The 26,496-nt window shown below is 37.0% G+C and overlaps 1 protein-coding gene across 3 annotated transcripts in view; it reads left to right on the top strand.

Moving 5' to 3' along the window:
* ern1 (endoplasmic reticulum to nucleus signaling 1) overlaps positions 1-26,496 on the top strand; it is a 54,950-nt gene that overhangs the window by 7,619 nt on the left and 20,835 nt on the right. For all 3 annotated transcript variants that reach the window (XR_012399486.1, XR_012399485.1, NM_001423672.1), the window contains 7 exon segments: positions 6,715-6,835; positions 8,903-8,936; positions 13,536-13,608; positions 14,040-14,112; positions 18,534-18,656; positions 21,283-21,384; positions 21,473-21,734. Coding sequence is in view for 1 of the 3 variants with exons in the window: in NM_001423672.1 (NP_001410601.1) it covers positions 6,715-6,835; positions 8,903-8,936; positions 13,536-13,608; positions 14,040-14,112; positions 18,534-18,656; positions 21,283-21,384; positions 21,473-21,734 (788 nt within the window). In the remaining 2 variants the exon portion in view is untranslated.

The raw sequence follows: 26,496 nt of genomic DNA, 5'->3' as shown, positions 1-26,496 counted from the left end.
AAGCTCCCCCCCCTCACCTTAGGGTTGTGGGCGGCGTGACCGTCCTTTGCCTAGAGCAGCAGTTCAGCTTGCTCCGGCCCTGGCTGAGCATCATTTGTTTAACCCTTTAAGGTTACGTGCTGACTAACTGACTGGCGCACTGACAGGTGTGTGATGCGTCATACCAGCAAACACAATGTAAAGCCGTTTCACTTTACTTCAGAACGCATTAATATCGTTCTATAAGTCTATTGGAGACATTCATAGATATTCCTAGTAATCTAATAAATGTTGGAGACATTCTTAGATAAACGCACTAAATCGCACTTCAGCAGCGTTTACTCAAGAGCGCACAAGAAGATCTGCGCTTGAGCAGCGTATATTTGAGGGGGCATGCAAGAAGATTTGTGCATGAGCAGAGGAAATCGGCGCGCAAGCAAAAAGATTTGCATGCTCGTAGACTATTACATAAATGCGATCTCAACTTGTTGCGCTCACGACATTGGTCATTGAAATAGTGGCAGGTAGTTGGTAGATCTGTGTAAAAAAGGCCTGCCGCCAAAGCTGGAAAAAATCCTAGAGGAAACACTGAGAGCAATATGCTGGCGTTTAACTACATTGCTTTAATGCACTCCTGCATTGGGCTGACACAAATACCTGCCAACAGTTGTCCCTGAAAATCCAGGAGACCCGGAGGGTTAGGTTCGAGGGTGAGGTGTCAGAATAACACTGTTTAGAACCGGGTAGTGTGTACTAGGGTGTTAGTAACTACTATGAAGTGTGTTTCGGGCCGCCACTGCAATCAGATCCTATACCAATGTTGGTGACCTGCGGGAAGGTGGACGGTTGAAATTATGGAAGTTTTCCAGCATAAATAACAAAACGGAAGGAGGGTGGGAGATAATACGGTGAAATACGGGTGACTCTCAGGAAAAACAGGAGTGTTGGCAGATATACTCACACATACACTATGCACTCTGACTACTTCAATATTGTTGAAAAGCTGTGGTGGGCATTTCACTCTGTCTCGCACTGAACGCTGTTGACCAATCGAACCATCTGACCAATCAGTGCAGATTAGCTTCGTGCTAAGGAGGGTTTGGGAACAAATGAATCGCTGAACAAATTATTTGGGAGTCTCTGGAATAAATATGTAAAAATAAATGCATATTATAAGACCATGAAAGTGTTTTTTGACCTTGCATGCACATCAGCCTGTTGTTGGAGACCCTTAAAACCAAATTATGACCCTTTTTATTGTTTAATAGTTTCTCTTTAAAAAAAAATCTATATTATGTTGGAGCATTTCATGAAACTTTCATGTAAAACAGTGCTCTCAAAAATTGTGATGGTTGTTTATTATCAGAGGAGTGAGAGGGTGGTGGTAGTGGTTTCAGCAGATGTATGGATGATTTCTGTTCTCTCCCGAAACCAAGAGTTTGCTTCTGTGTTTTGTTGGTGACCATGTCTGTGTGAGGCCGTGAGAGATCTCACAGGTGTGTAATGTTTGCATGGACTCCAACTGACTCCAGTTACACCAACCGTCAGATTAAAGCCACTAAACCTGCATTAACAGACTTTCAGCAGACGAGTGTGTATACAAGCTCTTGATTTAATAAACCTGCACCCACACTAAGACTAGTTTCTCTAGATGAGCAGGGTTGGGCGTTTTTTGAGAAATGCGTTGTAAACTGGCTGTCTAGAGGTCTGATTAACTTTGGTTGGTCTGGTCATTTTATGTAATCACTGTATTTTGAATTAAATAATTATATATATATATATATATATATATATATATATATATATATATATATATATATATATATATATATATATATATAATTTGATTATTGTATTTTTTTTGAATTGTCAAAGTTATAAGAAATTGTAACCATAATCATATAATGCTTTTCGCCTGTTATAACGAACAGAAACTAAGACGAGCCTAATAAATTTAAAAGTCCTCAAGCAAGCTCTATAAAGCATGTAATAAAATAAGAAACTAACTATGAACAAAAGCAGTGTTTTTAAACGCTTGAAATATGAATTAAAGCTGCATAGTCTGCACTGTATGAATTGAAATGCACTGACACTAATTAAAGCTTCAAAAGTAAAAAAAAAACTCAAAAGCAGTGACATATTTTGTGTGCATGTAGCAGTTAAAGCAGATTAAGCCACAGAAATGCAGTGCATCCATGAGCACATGCTTTAGGTTTGTCTGTCAGACGCTGTGCAAGTAGTAAATTGAGTTGTCTTTTGTGGCTTTATGTGCTTGAGTGCTTTAAAATCACTTGAGCTTTTAACTGGGAAAACAAATGAACATGCAAATGATAAAATTTTGGACTGCACAAAACTAAAGATGGGGTCGCATTTAATACTGCTGACAAATTTCCTGTTCATCTTATCTGCTGGTGTATTGACCACCTCCATGTCATAGTGGTGAGGGTTTTTCAGACTCCTTGTGCAAGTTTCAACGTTAAATTAGGGTTTTACTTAGAATGTCTTGGTAACAACTAACGTTTGGTGTCCAAAAATATATTAAGATAAGAGCCTGTTCATTTCCCAGAGATGGGTTGCAGCTGGAAGGGCATCTGCTGCGTAAAAACTTGCTGGATAAGTTGGCGGTTCATTGCGCTGTGGGGACCCCTGATTAATAAAGGGACTAAGCCGACAAGAAAATGAATGAAGAGCCTGTTCACACACAATTCAGCAGTATCATTCAGTTAAGTGCTTTTTTTTGTCTCTTCAGAGTCAGACCAGTGTTGGATGGGTAGAATGTAAATGCAAAATACATTGGTGGCACTTGAAGGGGTGGTTTGCTAAATTCATTTTTTTTTGCCCTCAGGCTAGGGTTGTGCAATTATATGTTTCTTTATTTAGATAAAAACCCATTGAGATCAAGATCTCATTTACAAGGGTGACCTGGCCAAGAGGTTTGCAACACACAATAAAAAAAAGTAATAATATTAATAATAAATAGAAAATTAATATAATATTAAAATACAGCTCAATTCTCCAGCTTTACCACATTTCAATATATTAAAAACACATACATTGAGAAATGGACTGTTGTTGTTTGTTTAAAAGGATAGAGCGAAACGATGCCATTGGGATGAGCTCAGATATCTTTAGTTCAAGCTGAAGAGTATTCCAGGATGAGGGGGCGGCGTGACTAAAGGCTCACTTGCCTATTTCAGTTCGAACCCAGGTAACAGTCAAATGATATGATTCACTTGAGTGTAGGGCATACTGTCTTTTAGACTTATGAAGAAGGGAACATGGGTAAGAAGGCACCAGTCCCAGAAGAGCCTTGTAGAGTCATCTAGTGGGTGTACCTTCTTACATACAGAGAAGGCCACTCAGCTTTGGCATACAAATCACAATGGTAAGTCAAACTCAATGGTGAGTAAGTCAAACCGTCAAACGTCATCAGGGAAACGGTTTAAATTTACGCTTAGTAAAAAACATTAGTGAAAAACATTAGTGCTCCATTTTAATTTGAATCGACATTCAGAACATATAATCAATCAAATTTTTCTAGGACGATTTTTTAAAATACTTTCCCTACCGCATGTGGAGTCACGTGACCCTGCTCTGTTAAAGGCTGAGACGAATTTATATTTCTGCAGCCACATCTGATCTCTGGTCAAGTATGACAATGGCCCCATTCTTGAGCCTTACTTTGCACTACATTGGTGATGATTAGAAGCTGCGCTGAGATGCCTTGAGTCTGCATATTTTCCATTACATTAAAATTATTATTTACATGCAAATATTAGTTAATAGAAGATGCAAAGAATGCAATGTTATTTACAGGATATGCAAGAGTTATTTTATTTAGAAGAGATATAAGCTGCGTCTCAAATGGCAAACTATGTACTTATGCACTTACACACTTAACAGTATAGTATATGTTATATGTAGTGTCATCCCAAATGGAGCACTATTGTTTTTTACTAGGCGGAAATTTAAACCGTTTCCCTGATGACGTTTGACGGTTGCCAAATCAGTGAAATAAACGACCGAATTATCAAATAACACCTGCCATGAGTATAACCGCATTCACCATTGTGAGGCGCTATAATCACTCTCTTAGGAGAATTTCGCTTTCACAATCCAAAAAAATAAAAGTTATCCAACATAAGCGCCCGATAGCTCCGCTCCTTCAGCTACATGAGCAAACCTGCGCTCGTTGAGTGTGTGAAGTGTCCATCATTCCACACTACATTTTACCAGCTGAATGAGTGCATCATCTGGGTAATTAAAGTGCACTTATTACACTACTTGCACTGTTTATACTACAAAATGGTGTAGAATAGTGCATAAGTATGCGATTTAGGGCGCAGCAATAGCTTCTGTAATATTGCTTATTTTTTTCTACTTTTAGTATGAAAAACATTGAAAATTACTTATTTTGATTCCAAAAGTCCTAATTTATTAAGTTTCACTTTTTTATAGGAAAGTGACTTGGTTTTAGGCAATGAGTGTTTTAATTTCAGTTGTTCAATGTTTATGTTCAATAAATAATTATTGATAGTGGATAGGATGTGTTATCTTCAATTATTTTAAAAACAAGTAATGCATCCTTCATTTAGAAATCTCTCACTTTTAATTTGTGAGCATATACTGTACAAAACCTGTCAGTGAAATATGAGGGCAAAAATAAATAAATAAATAAAGTACTCGCTTATTAATCGTAATCTAGGTAAAATGTTCAATTAATCGAGATTTTGATTTTACGCCAAATCGCCCGGCCCTACCTCAACCCATCCAATTTTTTTATTCAAAGCCATACTTATTGATTATTTTTGAGTCAGAGGAAGAAAATAGAAAATGTTCAATTAAATGTATACTCTTGGTTTTTAATGTGTATGCTATTATTATTCAATTCAGCTTTATTTGTATAGCGCTTTTACAATGTAGATTGTGTCAAAGCAGCTTCACATAAATGGTCATAGTAACTGGAACAGTGTGGTTCAGGTTTTAGTGTTTAAGTTCAGTTCAGTTTAGCTCAGTTCAGTGTGATTTAATCATTACTGAGAGTTCAAACACTGAAGAGCAAATTCATCGATGCGCAGCTCTACCAATCCTGAACCATGCGAGGCAGTGGCGACAGCGGAGAGGGAAAAAAAACTTCACCTGATGGGAGTGAAAAAAAAAAACCTTGAGAGAACCAAACTCAGTTGGGCACGACCATTTTAATTTCTCCGCTGGCCAAAAGTCTTGTGCAGAACTTCATTCGCCGTGGTTTATGCTGGAAGATGGCCTCAATGAAGACTCGTCTGTCCCTGGAGCGTCGCTGTAATCAGACACATGTTCTCCACTCCCCACGACCATCAGCGCAGCAGCAGCTCAGGATATGGCCTGGTCCCGGATATGGAATCCTTGGGATCATCACGTCGCTGGTCTTGGATCCAATCAGTGACTCCGCCTAATCTGAGGACCTCGGGATGAGTATCCCCAGGTGAAAATAGAGAATAAAGGGAATAATTAGCGTAGCTGCTGTTCATCGTGTATATAAGCAAGATGCAGAAGCCTGTGTGGAACCCGCTAGGTGATGCATTGAGTGTATGCTTTACTAAACAGATAGGTCTTTAATCTAGTTTTGAACTGGGAGAGTGTGTCTGAGCCTCGGACATTACCAGGAAGGCTATTCCAGAGTGTAGGAGCCATGAAAGAGAAGGCTCGACCTCCTTTACTTGATTTTGCTATTCTAGGTACTACCAGAAGCCCTGAATTTTGAGATCTTAAAGAGCGAGTTGGTTCGTAGCGAGACATAAGGTTGGTTAGATAAACAGGAGCTAGATTATTTAGAGCTTTATAGGTGAGAAGTAATATTTTAAATTCAATACGAAATTTAACAGGCAGCCAGTGTAAGGAGGATAAAATTGGGGTTATATGATCATATTTTCTAGACCTGGTCAGAACTCTGGCTGCTGCATTTTGTACTAATTGAAGTTTGTTAATAGAGGATGCTGGGCAGCCAGCAAATAGAGCATTACAGTAATCCAGTCTCGAAGTCATAAAAGCATGGACTAGCTTTTCTGCATCTGAGATGGATAGCATATTTCGTAATTTAGCGATATTTCTCAGATGAAAGAAGGCAGTTTTTGTGACATGGGATATATGGTTTTTAAAAGTTAGATTGCTGTCTAATATGACACCCAAATCTTTTATAGTAGAGCTAAAGCTAACTTTGTATCCCTCTAATTGTAAATTGAGTTGCGAGATCTGCTGTGTGCAAGACTTAGGCCCAATAAGTAATAATTCTGTTTTGTCTGAGTTTAAGAGAAGAAAATTGTTGGTCATCCAGTCTTTGATGTCTTTGATACACTCAGTTAGTTTAGAAAGTTCAGACGTCTCGTCAGGTTTAGTGGAAATATATAATTGAGTATCATCTGCATAGCAGTGAAAGCTGATCCCATGTCTTCTAATAATGTCTCCCAGAGGTAGCATGTAAATTGTAAACAGTAAAGGGCCTAAAACTGATCCTTGAGGCACCCCATACTTTACTGGGCAGATTTGTGAAGGCTGTCCATTAAGATTCACAAACTGGTAGCGGTCAGTTAAGTATGACTTAAACCATTGTAGAGCCTGTCCCTGGATTATTATTTAGTGTTTGTCTGAATGCTCATTCTTCAGACTGTATGTGTGAGGTTTATCGCTTGTTTATTTTTTAAAATTCTATTGCAATGTTGTGTTTCAAATGTTTTTTTTTTTTGCATGTTCTTGCAGGGCTTCTGCAGCAGTAGTACAGTGTCTGTACCAGAAAGTCTGCTCTTTGTGTCCACCTTAGATGGGAACCTTCATGCTGTCAGCAAGATATCTGGAACCATCAAATGGACCTTGAAAGAAGGTATGCATCTTGCTTAAAAGATCTATCCATTTTTAAACTGGTGTATCATGAGATCAAATTGTTTCACAGTGTACGCCCTGGTAGCCTGTGGAAGCTAACACCAGCACTGTTTACTGGTTTGTATTATTGTGGTTCTAAGAGCTTTTGAATTAAAGGCTCTCCATTGCGCAACACAATATTCAAAGATCTGTTCATACAGGCTGAAATATATCTACTAGTAATTGCAAAGTTGTTTGTTTGCAAGATTTTTTATATTAACAAAAACTGGGAGGGGCAATATTTCAAGTGAATTAGGTTGCATTTCATTCACCTGTTTCTAAGTAAACCTGTTGAACAGGCTAAGCAAGTCAGACATGCTGGAGCTACATGACTGCAGCCTATGTTAGCGGCCGTTGCACTATATTCAATATTATTTCATTTGAATTGTGATGTAAAGAACCACATTTGTTATATACCTGACCTGTCAAAACCTGTACTATATATATATATATATATATATATATATATATATATATATATATATATATATATATATATATATATATATATATATATATATATATAAACAGAGCTTTACATTAACACCTGCCAAATGCGGGTAGATTTCGGCGCAGTGGCGGGTAAGACAGACACTTCCCACTAGCCACTTTGGCTGGTTGAAAATAATTTTCAAAGATAATAATTGTTAAAAGCAGGGTTCGACAATAAGGATGGTCAAATACGCATGCACAGGCGATCGAGAAGCAACACGACTGACAAAAATAATTGCTTTCGCAACTTCGCGCGAGCAAAGCAGGTGAATACCGAGTGAGAGGATAATCACTAGCGCTAACAGCTAAGGTGATGCGCGCGACTATTTATAACGCATGCACGCTCCCGTTTCCTTTTGTGAAGCAACTGTGTCTAGAAACACAACTGATGCGATCGGTTCTCTTACAAATAGACTGGACAAAAAGGGAGGAAAATGCACCTACAGTCTTGCTGATTTCAAGAGTTCTAGAGTTGACTTATTGTAAGCAGCGCCAGTTGCTTTCACTTTAACCATTCTTTGAACAGATTATTTATGGGTCTATCACATCATTAACCATGTGTGTGTGTGATCATCCTTTCATTATCACACAGTATGTTTTTTTACCTGCTTTCTTTTGCATTAATATGGTTTAATTATAATTTATTTTAGAATAACATTGCTTTATTGGGAGAATAACTCCCCATTTATGTGTAGTTAACTGGTGATCTGGGACCTTTAGGGCAAATGACTGTGCATATTTTTTGTTAAATAAAAACAAGTATAGTATTCAGCTTTATTTTGCTTGTTTTGACACATTTGAGATTTGTGGCTAAGAAATAATGAACTGTTTATGTATGGTGTGGTCAGAGATAAATTGGGTTAATCCTTCATTTTGGGCTCTGAAAATTATGAAAACTATTGTAATATATGAAACCCTGACCCATATGCTCATGATTATTGAGCAAGCTCATACACGACACACAAAAAGTAAAATGACTCTAAATCAAGTAATTTTAATATGGATAAGTAAGTAAGGTAAGTAAGGATGCCCTTACAGCCGCAACCCATCTCTGGGAAGCATCCACACAACCATTCATACACACACTCATGCACTACGGACAATTTAGCCTACCCAATTCACCTGTACCACATGTCTTTGGACTGTGGGGGAAACCAAAGCAAACCCACACGGAGGCAGGGAGAACATGCAAACTCCACACAGAAACGGCAACTGAGCCGAGGTTCGAACCAGCGACCTTCTTGCTGAGAGGCGACAGCACTACCTACTGCGCCACTGCCTCGCCATGTTAAGCCCTCTATATATATATATATATATGGTGACACAAACTTATAACTTGTATATTCATTTGACTAAGGTCATATCTAATAGAGTATATCCTGAGAGCAGTACGAATTAATGAAATCATTTATTTAAACAGATTAATATCTGTGAACTCCCAAATCTTTGTTTGCTTTGCATTGTCTTCATGTTTGCTCATCTCTTCAATTACATGTAAAGAAATGTATAATTCTTAAACTTTTCATTTTCAATGCAGATCCTGTTTTACAAGTCCCGACGCACGTGTCAGAGTAAGTATTCTTTCATTTATTTACACAGAGTTTGTGCATCATTAAAACTAATAACAGAAACTGTGCAAGATGCTGCACAAGCACGATTTTTCCTGTTCAGTCTTTTATCTCTCAAAACTACTGATTAAAACTCCCAACACTTTGGGCCTCATTTATCAGTTCAACGTAGAAAGAACGCAGATCTGAGAACACAAATACATTTTTGAAATATTCATATGCAGACAAATCCCATCACACCGGCAATCGTGTTGATAAATGTGGCGACTGAAATAAATCATCATTTGACTGTCAGACCTGTCGCAGGCTCATCTGTTGATTTTTAATCTTGGACTTTAAAACACACGTCCGTCTCAATTATTCTGTGCACTACCAGCTACCAAAAAATTTTTTTTTTCCTATACTTTATTGTCCCATAAGGGCAAATTTTCTCTGGGCTCACAGGGCACTTCAGCAAGTTCTGACACAATAAAAATTATAAAATAAGCAACCCTGTGAAGGGATTACATACAAGAAAAACATATGCACACTATTGATTAGTGTTCAACAGTCTGATTAACACTGGGATAAAGGAGTTCTTAAAGTGCACCTATGGTGAAAAATCTACTTTTAAAGCTGTTTGGACAGACATGTGTGTAAGTATATTGTATAGACTGTCATATTGAGGTGATATAAACACACCCAGTCCTTTTTTTTTTCAAATTTAATAACATAAAAACGGTGGACCAATTGAAGCGGTTTACAGATCAACCGCAATATTGATTGACAGCTGGGCGCATTAACATGTCTTCATAGTAATGCATATAATTATATCAACAAGACAGGACGAGCGCAAAGCAACCGGGAATAAAAGGTCTGTTCAGTTTGCTAGGATCATCAGTCATCATCAGACGTGATCAAGAGTGAGTTTTACAAGTTTAACATGTTTTAAAACGTGTGCACGTGTGTAATGAAGTACAGCGATTCACTTCAGATTCACTTCATCAGCACAGCCGCGTTTCTTACTCACTGTCTCTGTGTGTTTGTGTGTGTGTCTGCGTGTGTGTGTGTGTCTGCGTGTGTCTGCGTATCTACGCTATGTGTGTGTGTGTGTGTCTGCGCTACGTGTCTGTGCTATGTGTGTGTGTGTGTCTGAGTGCCTACGCTATGTATGTGTGTGTGTCTGCGATACGTGTCTGTGCTATGTGTGTGTCTACGCTATGTATGTGTGTGTCTATGCTACGTGTCTGTGCTATGTGTGTGTGTGTGTCTGCGTGTCTGCGCTATGTATGTGTGTGTGTCTACGCTATTTGTCTGCGCCATGTGTGTGTGTGTGTCTGCGCTGTGTGTGCGTGAACTCATTGTTGCAACTCCACAAAAATTTGCATCAAATACTGATTGGTAAAGTTCTTACTGTAGTATTTCTCACAAACGTTTTGTGAGATCTGCTTCCTGAGGCAGCCGAGGGCGGCGATTGAGGCATGCTGCTAACAGGCACGTGGAAACGGTGGGCGGGGATGACTAGCCTTAAAGGCCCAGTGCAAAAAAACAGCAACAACCTTTTCCCAGCTATAATACAGACACTTCAAACAGCTATAATAAATACTCTGATCGGTGTTTTGAGCTGAAACTTTACAGCCACATTCTGGGGTCACAAAAGACTTAATATATATGAAAAAGGGGTAACCTATGTGCCCTTTAAGTCTGCTCCACTTCCAACGGAAGGTTCTGTATCTTTTACCAGAAGGTAAAAGATCATAAAGTGGGATATGGGTTGTTTAAAATTCTTTTCGCTTCATTTAAAGTGCATTGATCATAAAGTGTTTGAATACTAGTAAAGGTTTCTGTCCCAAACATCACCTCAGAAAGTGTTATGGAGACTGTGTTTAGATTAATTTGTTTCTGCTGTATCAACATTTACGTAACTATTTTAGTTTGATTTCACTGCATCTAAAAACAACAAAAACAGCCAAAACGTCTAGTTATCAATTGCAGTTAAGCCTTGTGGATCACAGTCAGTACATCGAAAATCCATAGTCCAGTGCACATGACGTTTTTAGGCTACCGTCACATCACTTTCTTAGGAACTACCATTTCAAGAGTTCACACTAACATATTGCTTGATGATAATAGCAGGTTTGGCATGCTATCCTGGGAGAGAACTCTGAGCTTGGAGATAATTGAGCCCAGGGCTCCCACCTGGCCAATAAGCATTTAAGGGGGTCTGAGGTAGTTCTCGAGAGCTCCTCTATTAAAGGAGGAAAAGTGGGAGATGTGTTGGATGGGGATTCTTTAAAAAAACAAAGATAAGGGAGTAATGCTAGACTGGCTATTTATAATGTGTTGTCGGAATTATCTGATTGCTTACTAATGATCAAAGATGAGAGACTAGCCGCGATCAATCATATCACATGCTTCTCTCGAAATTAGTTTGTGAAACTTGACTTATATGCTGCTGCTTTCATTTTGTTAATGAGTCTTGTATTGTTGATTTGGCAAATTTAGCTATTGTTGAGTGTTTACAAGATTATTTTGTTAGATTGATATGAACTGTTAAGTTCTCCTCATTGAATTGGTAAAGCCTGTAGATGAGGCTTTAGTCTATTAAAGGCTTTCTGGTTTTAAGAAGTCAGTCTAGATGCTGACAGACAAGCCACCCAATTCTGGTCCAGTGAGCACAACATTGCTGTTTTGTTTCATTTTGTGCAGTTTTTTGTTTTTTTAACTGTAAATATTTACATTATATTGACATTACATCTTCCAAATAAAACGTTTTATATAATTACACGTCATTTTAATTCGCACTCCAACTGTTCGACTTGCTTCAACACCCCTAAATGCGCACTCACACTATGCTACCATGCCCAGGCCCGTTTCCTTGATCCTTTGAGAAGTGTGAGTGCTCTAAATCGGGCTTAGGCGCGGTTCAGTTGGCCAGCCCTGGCCAGGTTGAAAGAGATGTGTCAGATCGCGGTTCACTTGGGCTCAGCGGTATGCTTGTAGTGTGAGTGCAAAGTGCGCCTAAACGCAAAACTGAAGACAAGACGTGATTTTTAAGGGACTGTTTCTTGTGTATTTGTTCATTTTTGTCACTGTTCAATGAACGCAAACTGTCAAAGATTATTAAAAACGGAAACCAGGAGGGCGGACAAGTGTGTTTCGGCCCGGTTCAAGCCAACTGTACATAGTGTGAGTACGCCCTAAATATTCACATTTTAGACGCCTCACCTCTCAAGTTTACAGCATGGTTATATGTAACCTGGCCGAAAAGAGGAACTTCTCTGACCAAGAGTGAGATTAACACTGATCTTCAGATGAATTATCAGTGGCAGTTATGTAAAAGGGAACGTAATGAAGTCATAAATGTTTGCTATGTTACCATGCAAATTCAGCCAACTTAAGTAATTTATTTTTCCTTTATTTATAGAAACTTCAAAAAGGGCTCATTTCCCTTTTTTCTGCGATATTAAAATTTTCACTTGCCCTCAGTCATTATAAGCCAGCCAGTATTATAAATACTGAAATGAGCATGAATCAAAACAACTGTTAACCACGTTTCAAACAATTAAATTGATAAGCAGACCTATAATATAGTAGGGTTAAATTACATCCAGGAGGTTGATATTGCAGAATAATGTCTGACAGAATAATGCCCCAATAAATACTTATACATTTCTAAAATATATATTACATAGTATTACCTTTCACTCATTACAGCTACTTGCCACAAAACATAAATATCTGACACAAAAGATTGTTCTGAGCTGTCAAAGTTTATTCTTTCTTTAATAAAACCAAATCGTAGAGGAACACAAACAGAATGAGTACACACTAACTTTTATTCAGTCAAAAGATGATGCCAAACAGTAAAACAAAACTTAGCAAAACCTCCCAAGTAAAGTGTATATTACCCTACGTGTTGTTCTTGCACCAAACAGTCAAAATCTGCAGCGTGACAGACAAGCAGATATATATGAGTGTGGATGTAAGTATATAGATTTGAATAAATTCACTGACAGTCAAGGTGATTAAAAGTTCCTGGATGACTCTGTGTTATTTAGCAGTTGTTATCCCGGAATAAAATACATTGGAAGGGCTTGATAGAGCAATCAGAATTGAGTATATCAGACAGCCATGTAATAAAGCCTAATATTCCTTAATATTAATGTAATAAAAAATAACAAATTGCTCCAAAAAAAAAAAAAAAAACTTGTTGAACTATAAACAAAAAATAAAAGAAAACATGAGTCAACTTTTAGACATCCAAATGGATAAAGAAAACCTTTTATGCTTAATGAAAAACTTGCGTATACAAGCTGAGACCAGGCGTGAGATTCCATCACAGCTACCACTCACATCCATATTGATTTTGTGTTAAAATGTCTGTATGCCCAATATTTTTGTCAAATGTTCATTTGATAAATCAGGCTCAAATAATCTTAAAGATCATTTTGGAAATCTTCAAGGCTCTTGTCCATATAACAGTACTTTTTAGTGCCCTCTTGTGTTCTATGAGAACTTTAAAAAAACAAACAACAGAATTCTGGTTTGGAACAACATCAAACTTCGAACATATCGTGCAAACCTGAATACATTGTTTGATCTTTTGTTCTGAATTCATAGGCCTGCATTTCTCCCGGATCCCAATGATGGCAGTTTGTACTCTCTCGGAGGAAAGAATAATGAAGGATTGACGGTGAGAGTATTTTTCATTTCTCATGAAGCACTTCCTCATTCTCTGTAAGTTGATGGTGCTATGTTTAGCAAAGTTAGCTTTAGAAATGGCAATCTCATTCTGAAGTGAAACGTTTGAGGTCAAGTAGCAACACCGTTATTTCTGCAGTTCTATAGGCGCCAACCTGCTGAATTAGCTAGATTTAATAGCTTTTTATTTAGTATATAAATAATGTTTTAGCTTTGGATTAGTTACTTACATTAATATAGTGAATATACTGTAAGTTAAAGTCTCGCCAGAGTTTCCGGTTAAAACTTAAGTCGTTATAAGGTCCTGAAATCTATGGAAAGAGTCTTTAAAAAGGTCTTAAAGGCTATTGAATTTCATTCTCTGATTCCTTTATATACTCTGTAAAAATATAAAAATGACTCTAACGTTTGTTATTTTTGCAGAAACTGCCGTTTACCATTCCTGAGCTGGTTCAGGCATCACCCTGTCGCAGTTCTGATGGCATCTTATACATGGGTAAATTAAACCTCACTTTTACAATTGCTTGTCGACAGTCTCAGAGATTTGGGGTGAATTCCAAAATGTAGTTGCACTTTTGAAGAGCACGCTTGGAAGGAGATGGTGTTCCAAGCAATGTCCAAACAAATGAACAAGTAATTTTAAACCTAAATATAGCAGGAGAATTTGAGTTAAAGTATAAAAAGAGGTTGTTTTGTGTTGTTGTGATGTATTACATTTTCACCAGGCATTTCATATGAGGTATAAATGTGTTTTATCTGAGGTTAATGATAGTCTACTTGACTATAACTGCAGGGTTCAAAAAAGAGAATTCTTGTTGTTGCTGCCTAGTGCTGACATGATAACAATACAATGGGTGAAATAAATGATGTTGTCTTTTATTGCTAAGTCTATGCAAATGACTTAAAGCAGGGGTCACCAATCTCGCACCTGGAGGGCCGGTGTCCCTGCAGGGTTTGGCTCAAACTTGCTTCAACACACCTACCTGGATATTTCAAGTATATCTAGTAAGACCTTGATTAGCTTATTCAGGTGTGTTTGATTAGGGTTGGAGCTAAGATCTGTAGGACACCGGCCCTCCAGGAACAAGTTTGGTGACCCCTGACTTAAATCAAAGAGCTTAGAATGACCAAGAGGCGACACTCAAGTTTAATTTAGGAAACAGCCACTAGAGGGTGCGGCGGCCATTTTGGAATGAAAACTCCAATAGAACAACAGCATATTATAAGTCTGTAAAATAAACTATTAAAAATGCTGATGATTGTGAAAATAAGTGTTGTATTGTCGTCTTTCAGGTTGTATCTCAGTTTTGATGCGCATTTTAAATAAATAAATAAAAAACAAAGCAGCTGCTTGCCATCGCGACAGTAATGAGATCCAATGGACGGCCGATCGCTTTCACTCCAAAATGGCGGAATCCAGGGCTGTTGCTGGGCGCTGCTGTGGCAGTGGAACATTATATTGAGTGTTGCCTCTTGGTCATTCTAAGCTCTTTGCTTAAAGTCTGGTTATTAAAGTCCCCACTTCAGGGTATCTGCCCTTCGGAGTGAGTGGGGGATTTATTTTGAACACGATTAGACTACCCTGAAGTTGTGGCAGAAATTGGGGAACTGATCAGTTCCTAATAGCCTCACTGCAGGAGGGGTGGTACTGTGGATTGTTTTGTAATCTCTCCACAAACACCACAAGACTGTCTGTCTGTACCACCCTTTCTTAACCATCAAGGGTGCATAATCACAAGGCAGCTATACCTCAAATAACACCCTCCCAACCCATAAGGAGTAGGCCAAACAGTGATTAAATCAGACTGCAGACATAAAGGTAAAATAATGATTTAAACTCATTACTTGTTAATCACTCTAAAGGATTTATTAACTGTTTATTCGTTTGCATTTAAGTTGCAATTGTAAAAAAGTGTAACCCACAGGAAATGGCCTCGTTTGAACTCAAAGCCACACGTGTTTCGAAGCATAAACATGTGGTGTGTTTGAACTGACTTGTTGATGTCTGTTTACACATCCTGGAGAGAACATTTACCCATGTCACATCAGTTTTCTGTGGACTTTTGGTCTTTTAAGATGATAAAGGGTAAAATGAAAGGTGAAAATGGCAAGCATGTAGGAAAACCCCTTTTGTTTTGAAATGTCTTAAATCCCAAAATCAAAATTTAAGCCTTAAAAAGTCTTAAATTTACTGAAATATTGTGTTGTAGGTCTGAAATATTTTTTTAACAGGTCTTAATTTTTATTTGTTCATGTATTGCAACCCAATGTGGCCAACACCCATACAATCACCACCAATCCATCTCAATAAAACGTTTATTTAAAAAAGGTAATTTTTAACTATATATGATAATGGTGTAATTATTTTCTTTACAATAACATTTGTTTAAAAGTTTTTTTTTTTTTTTTTGATAAGGCTAATAGTAATCTTTTCCATCTAGGTCATTTGAAAAATTCCTTAGCCTTTAACGCTTTACAAGTCAAAAATTTTATTCATAATGATCTTAAAAATGTCTTAAAGTCTTAAATTTAACTCGGTGAAACCTGCAGAAACCTTGGTAAATATACCTTAAATATATTTGAGCACTAAAAGGTTATGCCTTTGTACTGTCCTTGGCATTTTGTTGATTACTAAAAGTAGAACAATCAAGACATGGAGCATGTAAAATATTCAAATATAACTATTTCAAAGCTGAGTTTAGTGCAAAATGTGCAAAGTAATATGCTTTAACAAACATACAAGCTTCACATTTCATTCAACCCTCAAGATGAAGGATCTTTATAGCAACCTGTGTATATGTTGCTTAATGAATGCTTTTTTATTTATTCTTCATTGAGTTATTCATTATATCACTGTTTAAAGGTGCAGTAGGTGATTGTCTTTAGAAACATTTTTTGTTGTGCTGGTTGAAAGTCTCTTCACATTGCAATAGTAATGATTAAAGTAAACGATCTAAATGTGTTTATATGTATTTTCATATTCTGGATAAGGCATAAAACTAAAAATGTTCATCCAATTAAATATTGTCTTACCGACAAATAACTCGCGCACACGTGAAGATTACGGATCTACTGCTGACTGAGAGACATGAGGCAAACTCTGCATCAACCGGAAGTTCTTTCAGAAAGACCAATGTGGCCTTGTATGCATGAAAAGCAAGATTGTTTCTAAAAATGCAGAACCAAAACTTTTCTAAACCCTGAATAAATGTCGGAATTACTTTTGCATGCTGATGGGCAGTGACGTTATGCAGTTCAAAAGAATGCTCTGAAGGGTGACTCCCCGGCTGCTGCTGAAGTATTTATTTTAGACAGGTATGTTTTAAAACTATTTTAGCCACACAAAGCTGATATAGATTGTTGTTGTTTATGAATTGGTTTATATACAAGGAAGTGTTGTTCAGCCACTCAAAACGTCCGGCAAAAGATATTTTAAAGTTCATGGAGTACCTTTTACAGCATTGATGATATAGTCGGTTAAATAGACCTGAGCATTCGTTTAGTTGTTCAAGTGTAAAAGGAGAATGTAACAAGCGATGTACAAGAATCATTGAGCAAAATTGAAAATGAAAAGTCACTTATTGTCTTGGTAACGTAAGGGTAAGTGTAATGCAAAACATTTAAAAAAAATATTTTAAAGAAGTTTTTAGCACTCCTTTTTTTGTGATAACATTTTTATTTAGTTTAATAACGCAACATCAGTAAATGTGCTTTTCCAGCTTTTCTGAGGTGAAGTTTGATTTATATTCACCTATTTGTTTATTGTTGATCAGTGACAGCCTGTGAATCATAATATAATATAATATAATATAATATAATATAATATAATATAATATAATAACATAATAATATAATATAATCCAGCACTCACTGGCCTGTTAACAACTACGCTTGATAAAGTGTGCGTCTCCATAGAGTTTTCTAACTGCTGAATGACATGATCTAGTTTTATATGTAATCAGTGCGCATTCGCACGTTTATGACTTAAGGAGGCGTGGCTTTGGACAGCAGGGGAGGGTCGTAAAATTTCCAAGCCATTATGCTAATGCTAGCATTCTGGCAGATCACCTACTGCACCTCTAATTGTATGATTATTTATATCGTATGTATTTGTCATTTTATTGTGTATCCTTATTTTATTAATACGATTTTGCCAATATTATTACATTTACTTTTCCTTATTTTTATCATCTTTGGTTTCAAGGAATATTTGTTTTTGTTAGTAAGAGATAAGGCAAGGCAAGTTTATTTATAAAGCACGTTTTATACACAAGGCGACGCAGTGGCGCAGTAGGTAGTGCTGTTGCCTCACAGCAAGAAGGTCGCTAGTTCGAGCCTCGGCTGGGTAAGTTAGCGTTTCTGTGTGGAGTTTGCATGTTCTCCCAGCATTCGTGTGGGTTTCCTCTGGGTGCTCCGGTTTCCCCCCACAGTCCAAAGACATGTGGTACAGGTGAATTGGTTGGCTAAATTGTCCGTAGTGTATGAGTGTGTTTCCCAGAGATGGGTTGCTGCTGGAAGGGCATCCGCTGTGTAAAAAACATATCCTGGATAAGTTGGCGGTTCATTCTGCTGTGGCAACCCCAGATTAATAAAGTGACTAAGCCGAAAAAAAAAACGAATGAATGAATTTCACACAAACAGTGGCAATTCAAAGTGCTTTACATAAGAGAATGTCTGGTTTGTAACTTCATTGAATGAGGTTGTGATGCTGTAGTTTTCCTTTGATAGAGCCTGTGGTAAGAGTTATTTGGATTTGTGATGATCAAATCTGAATATTGAATCATTTTATATTTCTATTACATATTGAACACGTAGAGTAGAATTATCACAGATGGAGCTGATATTGGACTGAACATTGAAAACTGCATTTAGCCCCATGTCCAAGTATGTGATGTTTTTGCTGATGTGTGGTTGTAGGTAAGAAGCAGGATGTGTGGTATGTTGTGGATCTGCTGACTGGTGAAAAGAAGCAGACTCTGACTTCCTCCTATGCTGAGATGTTATGTCCATCTTCGTCCCTGTTTTACCTTGGCCGCACAGGTAAAACACAATCTATACCTGATTTTAATATCAAATCAAATCATCTGTGCTTGTATGTCTGAATTAGCTTGAAAAAAAACACTCCACAAGTAGAAATGCTTTGGTTTAAAAGTAAAAATGCAGTGATTGCTAAGTTTTATTGCTGGGTTTTTATGGTATTGCTTTTTTAAAATGATGCTTAATAATTAACTAATTGTCATTACAATAATGTGTTAGTAATAATTCTGTTGAGATGCAATATTTTAGTATTTAGATTAATATTCACTTTTGTTCATAGAGAGGCTGTATTTGTGTTTCATACAAAAGCAACTCTTGTTACAAAATTATTTTGAACTCTAAAAAGACAAGAGAGGTCTCCAGTTAAGCATTTGTTGCTTTGTATATTTAGCTATATACAGTAGAGTATTGTTGTTTTTACACAACACATAATAAACAATAGCATACTAACAAACATTGTTAAAACGTACAACATTTTTATGGAGTAATGTAAATAGTAAAGGTGTCAAGGTGGTGCAGTGAGCAGCTCGATCGCCTCACAGCAGGAAGGACGCTGGTTTGAGCCTCGGCTAGGCCAGTTTGCTTGATCTTCCCTTGTTTGTGTGCTCCGGTTTCCCCCATAAGTCCAAAGACATGCGGTACAGGTGAATTGGGAAGGCTAAATTGTCCGTAGTGTGTGTCTGTAAATGAGTGTGCATAGATTTTTCCCAGTGATTGGTTACAGCTATGAAGGGCATCCACTGCATAAAACATATGCTGTATAAGTTGGCGGTTCATTCCGCTGTGGCGACCCCAGATTAATAAAATAAACTAAGATAAAAAGACAATGAATGAATGTAAATAGTAATGCATTAGTGCATTTGTGTGTTATACTTTGTCAGTAAGTGTTATCCGAAGCCATTTCTTTAACAGCTGGAGAATTATTCTAGTCTGATATAGTCTGATATAGACTCTTATTATTAAATTAATTTTCACCACATTTAGTCTTTCAGATGAGCTTTACATCAGTGTTTTGCGTTAGCCTGTTAAGGCATGTCAAACAGCCCATAGACAAAGGCTCATGCTCTCATGATGTCTGAGTCTTTGCTTTGTGAACAATCGTGCCAATATTTGATTCTTTTTAACAATTCATGGTGACAATCTGCACTACCTGACAAAGTTTTGTTGTCGATCCCAGTTGTATGAGCAAAAAAAGAATAACTTGACCACTAGTTGATCATTTGAAAAAGTGGCAGATGGTAGATATTTCTGATGAATCATCTGTTGAACTGCATCCCAGTCATCACACATACTGCAGAAGACCTATTGGAACATGCATGGATCCAAGATTCTTACAGAAATCAGTTAAGTTTGGTGAAGGAAAAGTCATGGATAGGGGTTACATTCAGTATGGGGGTACGCGAGAGATCTGCAGAGTGGACGGCAACATCAACATCCTAATGCTGTGTTCACATCAGACGCAGTACGTGCGGATAAATCGCATGTAAATAGACACTTGAACATTTTGAGTTTACTCGCTTCATTCGCGTGTCAAATCCGCTTTATTCGCGCATGAAAATCACTAAGCAATGGACACGAATTCGCATCATAGGCGGGGCTTCTGTCCGCCTGATGACTGTAGCTTCGTTTCTTAATGGCTAACATGGATTTTATTGAGAGAATAGCTATGTTTATGTGCTTTATGAAACCTGAAAAACAGCATCAATATATTTGGAGCCGTGTCTGACTCCACTAGATCCTTTCAGAGGTGCACCCAGCTCTGTGAATTCATAAACTCCTTTAGAAAGTTAACCTAGATGATGGAGGCTTTCAGCGGTGCTTCCAACTGAGCCGAGCCCAGTTTAATCAACTGTTGTCCGGTGTCGGCTGGAGGATTTTCCCCCGGGACACCAATAACAGACGCTACGTCATAAGCATGCCCATACAAGAGAAAGATCCTGATTGGTTAACATGGCGCGAATATCCGCTGAAGTTCAGATTACGCATGTCAATCGTGACAATCGCACAAAATTGCACATCTTGCACGTCCCCTCAAATATACGCTGCTCAAGCGAAGATCTTCTTGTGCGCTTTCAAGTAAACGCTGCTGAAGTGCGATTTAGTGCGTTTATGTAACAATGTCTCCAACATTTATTAGATTTGCTAGGAATATTTAGGAATATTTAGGAATCTCCAATAGACTTACAGAGCCGTATTAATGTGCTGAAGTAAAGTGAAACGGCTATACATTGTGTTTGCTGGCATCACACACCTGTCAGTCGGCAAGTCAGTCAGTCAGCACATCACCTTAAAGGGTTAAACAAATGACGCACAGCACTACTACGGTTACAGAAAAGTTTGCACGATTATAATTCACTTACCTTTTAATAGGTTTTGATGAGATACTGCGATTATCACCCGCTATTAAAAAAACACGACTGAATGTTTTGAATGGAAAGCTGTAATGTAGCCGTGGCGGGATCAATTTTGGCTTGGCGCCCGCCATGGACAAGTGAATGTAGTGGAAACCCTGTGCCTTCTGACAAATGTAAAGATGTTCAAAATAAGATTTTAACAACAAAGATACTTGTTAATCTTCTTAAGTATCAAACTTTAAATCTGCTGATCTGTTGATTGTGCTGTTCTTCAGAATACACGATCACTATGTATGACACCAAAAGCAGAGAGCTGCGCTGGAATGCTACTTACTCTGACTATGCCTTCACCCTTCCAGATGAAGACACCAAATACAGTGAGAAATCAGCCATGTTGATCACTATATAGCCGGAAACCCTTTCGCTCTTCTTTTGTAGCACAACATTGTTTTCTTTGTTTCACAGATATGGCCCACTTTGTGTCCAATGGCGATGGTCTAGTGGTGACAGTGGACAGCGAGTCTGGAGACGTGCAGTGGGTTCAGAACTACAACTCCCCTGTGGTGGCAGTCTATATCTGGCAGCGTGAGGGACTGCGCAAAGTCCCACACACCAATGTTGCTGTTGAAACATTACGCTACCTCACGTTCATGTCAGGAGAGGTGGGCCGCATCACACAGTGGAAGTATCCATTTCCTCGAGAAAAGAAAACCAAAGATAAACTGTTGTAAGTAGCCCCTTTAACTCCTTTTATTTTAAGTCTGTTTATGTAGAACTTCTTACAATGTAGATGAAAGAATTAGAATAAAAAGCCATAAAATATTTCAAACTGTGGAACATTCCAGCAAGTCAGGCAAGCAGGAGAGTAGTGGTAGAATGTAGTTGTAGTCAATTTAAACAGATTTAATCCAGTTTAGCTTAAATGCCACTTAAATTTTAGCTCAAAGTCACTGATAAAGGCCGATCCACATAATCCACAGCATGCTGATTGGGTCAGTTTTGGGAAAAGGCGAAACAGGTGGACTAACGTGAGCATAGACACCATTGAAATTACAGTGTTTTTTGGGAAGCATTTCCAGCTCCAGTTGCCCTGATTAATGCAGCCTGACAGCACTTTGTGTATTGTGTGTATGCAAGTTCAAAGACGTGTGTATTTAGTCCTGGTATATGCAAATTGACAGAGTGTGTCAGCTTTCCAAACTGTGCAAGAAAGGCTGTCCCAGAGCTTAGGTTACAGATATGAGAAGGATCTATCACCTACAGTCAATTTTGAAATTCTAGAAGTTAATTGAGCATAGTGGACATGAGGTGCTGTAATACAGCAGGAGCTCGCTCAAAAACTGGGGAGCGAAGCCATTCAGGGCTTTATAAGTTGTCAATAAGATTTAAAAAAAGGAGTCAATGCAATGCTGAGAGAACCAGACTAATATGATCATATTTCTTTGTTTCTAGAAAGCACTCTAGAAGCTGCATTTTGAACCAGCCAAAGTTTTTGCATTGCAACCACCTGATAACCCATTACAATAGTCTAATCAAGAGGTCGTAAAAGCATGGACAAGCTTTTCTCCATTAGACATGGAAGATGGAAAAATTACAGTTTTACAGATGCAATTTTAAAACGGGGCCTTCACATGACAGGTTTCTATCAAGTATTAGCCCAAAATTCTTGACTGACCGCAATGATTAAATGAACATCTGTCAAGGCAGTGTTCTAGGTTAGGCAATATTCTATGTTTTTTGTATGAGAAGTTTTTTGGTCCAATAAGAGTGGATTAATATAGAATTTAGTCATAGAAATTTCATAGAATTCTTAATTCATAGAATTTTTAATATCAATACCAATCTGTTAGTTTTGTAAATTTGACTGTGCTAAATGGCTTTTTTGTTTTGTTTTTTAAATTACAAATTTTTCACAAATAATCACATTTTATCAGTCAATCAAAATTCTAAATCAATACGGGGACATTTATAAGATGTTTGTAGGTTACCCACATGTTGTAAAAGCCTAAATGTCAGTTAATGTAACATTTACAGTTTAATTCAACACAAATTAGTTTATTTGATGCAGCTAATAATGTGTGCAATTTTATTACATTTTATCCTAAATAAAAAACATTTTTTAATGTAATTATTTTATTAAGCATTGCTTTTAAAAATGAACTTTATATCAGATTATTCAATGAGATAAAAATAAAAACATCAAAGAATAAAAATGATTAAAATCAGATTAAAATGTGTTATAAACGGGAATGAATTATAAAGGAATGAAAAAGGAAAGAAAGACATAAACAGTGCTCATTTAAAGGCACAGCTAAACAGATGTGTTTTAAGTCTTGACTTGAGTGTACCTAATGTTGGAGCACATCTGATCATTTCTGGAAGCTGATTCCAGCAGCGAGGGGCATAGTAGCTGTAGGCAAATTCACCCTGCTTTGGCTGAACCCTTGGAATTTCTAATTTACTTCATCCTAATGATCTGAGTGATCTGTTAGGTTTGTATTAATTTATCAGAACTGTAATGTATTTAGGTCTTAGGCCATTTAGTGATTTCTAGACAAATAATAATGCTTTAAAATCTATTCTGAGTGTAACTTGGAGCCGGTGTAAAAACTAGAGGACAGGTGTGATGTGCTCTGATTTTCTGGTTCTGGTCAGAATCCTGGCCACAGCGTTCTGGATAAGCTGCAACTGTCTGACTGTCTTTTTGGGAAGGTCAGTGAGGATGTCGTTACAGTAATCCATCCTGCTGCTGATAAAAGCATGAAGAAGTCCTCACTGGACAGAAAGCATCGAAATCTTTCAATGTTTTAGCTCTACAGCCCTAGTGACTGGTGAGTTTATTTGCTCACTCTTCCTATGGAGTTGTCCATTACTAGGGCCCTTTTTAGCAGATTTCTCAGTTGGTGCATCAGTTTGTTTATTTGGTTATGTATAGTTATTTTAAATTATTGAATCTTGTCAGTAAGCAAATTTTACACTCCCTGAAAACTGTTATTGATTTATTTAAAGCAACAGTTTTATCTTGATCTACAATGGTTGTCATCAAATGCTCACCTCTTTTTTAATGACACCTCTTTGTGTTCTTTATACTTAAAAGAAAACCAAAAATCTGTCCGAAACCACATTTTACTCTCATTTGGCACTTGGTGTACACACATGGTTTAACTTTCTTCTTGCATCTCCAATATCTAAGCCACATCCTGTTTTTGCGAAGCAGGGTGAAATTTTCGAGAAATTCTAAGATGAGCTGCCTGCATTTTCTGTTTAGAACTTTTCAGTAAACACAGTAAATAGTAGTAGTAAAAATATATATAGGCTAGACTAAATATATAGACTTATAAAATAAATAAATAAATATAATAATAAAAAATATCTCTCTCTTTCTCTCAAACATGATTCATTGCTACGTAAAAGTCTTTGGCCTTCAATAGTAATGGTTAATTGACCATATAAATTATCTACCTGAATTGCTCAACATGTTTTTTTATTCATGTTAAACTGCTTTGACACAATCTACACTGTAAAAAGCACTATAGAAATAAAGATGATTCAAATTGAATTATCTTTGTGTTGGTCCTGAAAGGTGAAATTACATTTAGGGACGTTCAACTGATGAAAATCTAAAGACAAACTGGGGAAAATGCTGATAGAAGCCTGTTTTACTTCAGAGCAGGCTACTGAGTTCACAACTGTGCTTTGTGCCAATGGAGGTCACGTTGACTTTAGCCATATACAGCCATTTTGTCATTGCCATGATGAACAGTACATGATATTTTACTAGCAGGGTTCATACGGTCGTGGAAAACCTAGAAGAGTCATGGACATTTTGACATGGCATTTTCCAGGCCTAAAAAAGTTTTGGAAAAACAGAAAAACCCTCAAAGTTTTGGAAGAGTAATGGAAATTAGTGAACAAATTTCTGTATACTTGATATAGGGCTGTGCGATATTGAAAAAAATCTGACATTACGATATTTTATATTTCTGTGATATATATTGTGATGTGAATACAATTTTGCCAGATTATTTAACAGGTTTATTTGGATTGATTGGGGAATTTTGTAGGGGAGTTAATCTCGAATAATTTATAACAAATAGATTACAAGCATAGATAAAACATAGTAAAGATAAAAGTGAATTATAGTTTTCAGGTATTCACAATTCAGGTACATCAGAGATCGATAGTAATCGACATTGCAGAGTCTTCATTGTATGTTATTTAATCTCTATTAAAGTTACAAAAAATATCTTGTGCCGGATGTTTTAAAATGTGAAATATTGAAACATTCACACAGTCACAGGCCTTAAAGGGACAGTTTACTCAAAGATTAAAATGTACTCACTATTTGTTAATTTAAAAAAAAGAAAACTTATAAATGTTTGAAACAAGTGAAGGGTGTACTGAAAATGGTAATTATTTTTGGGAGAACTATCTCTTTATGCTGATAATTTGTCTGACCAGAGGAGAACTCCATGTATAAAGCATGATATGATACAGCATATTTAATCCTTGCGCTATTTTAAGTGAATGATTCGAAAATCGGAGTCGGCTCCAAAAAACCCACAACAAAACACCCCTATCTGTAGCCATTCAAAAATAATTATAGATGAAAAATAAAATAAATACTGTGAAAATATTTATTTTTGTTAAACACAGGCTAACTCTAACACTGGATAGCAAGTTAATAGGGGTGTGTATATATTTTTTGACCAATCAAGAAAAAGACTGTACTGATACTGTGTTCGACACAAAAAATGGTAGTACTGTATGTACAAGTGTGGCTCCTGAGAACATGCGTTTCTTCACGCGCAGTACTGCAGCTGCAAAGACTGCCTTTTCATAAAAAAAGAAAATGTTTGTGCTTTACACAATAGCCATTAGGTTGAGCAAGGAACAACCGCTTTTTTCAGTTGACTCTCAGTTGTCATGTATGTTTAAACTTATGTATTTTTGTGTGAGATACCAGGCAAAAGAGCGCTTGATTCAGCTCCGTTGATGTCTCGAGCATATGAAATATACAGAATATAAACAACATATGAAAACAACAAAAAGACATAATCTTGAAAAAATATGTGTCCACTTTTGTAGACTCAACACAATTTCACAGATCTAGATAAAATAGCCTAAGCTATATTGAAATCATTTAAAGATAAACAAAAATCGGATAGAATAGAAACAATAAATAGACCAATATAAAACAAACAAAAGCTATAACAATTTAGGAATATACAGTATAATATAAACTAATTAAACCATTTTAAGCCATTTTGAACTTTAATTTTACAAAAGCCTATCTGAAAAAAAAAATATATTTTATAAAAACAATAACCAACAGAGTATATTATGTAGCCATACCCTGCTTTGAACAGAAACTCTCTTTGTTGAACTATTTTTAGAGCAGATTTTCTGTGTCAGCCACAGATCTACAGGGTCTGTGCGACTAAACCTGAGAACCTCGTCAAGTGTGGGCTATTACCAGACAGAATAGA

Source organism: Danio rerio, chromosome 3 (genome assembly GCF_049306965.1).
Source record: "Danio rerio strain Tuebingen ecotype United States chromosome 3, GRCz12tu, whole genome shotgun sequence".
In the NCBI taxonomy this organism is placed as follows: domain Eukaryota; kingdom Metazoa; phylum Chordata; class Actinopteri; order Cypriniformes; family Danionidae; genus Danio; species Danio rerio.
Note: the sequence above shows the minus strand (reverse complement) of the source record. Positions and strands in the feature narration are given on the sequence as shown.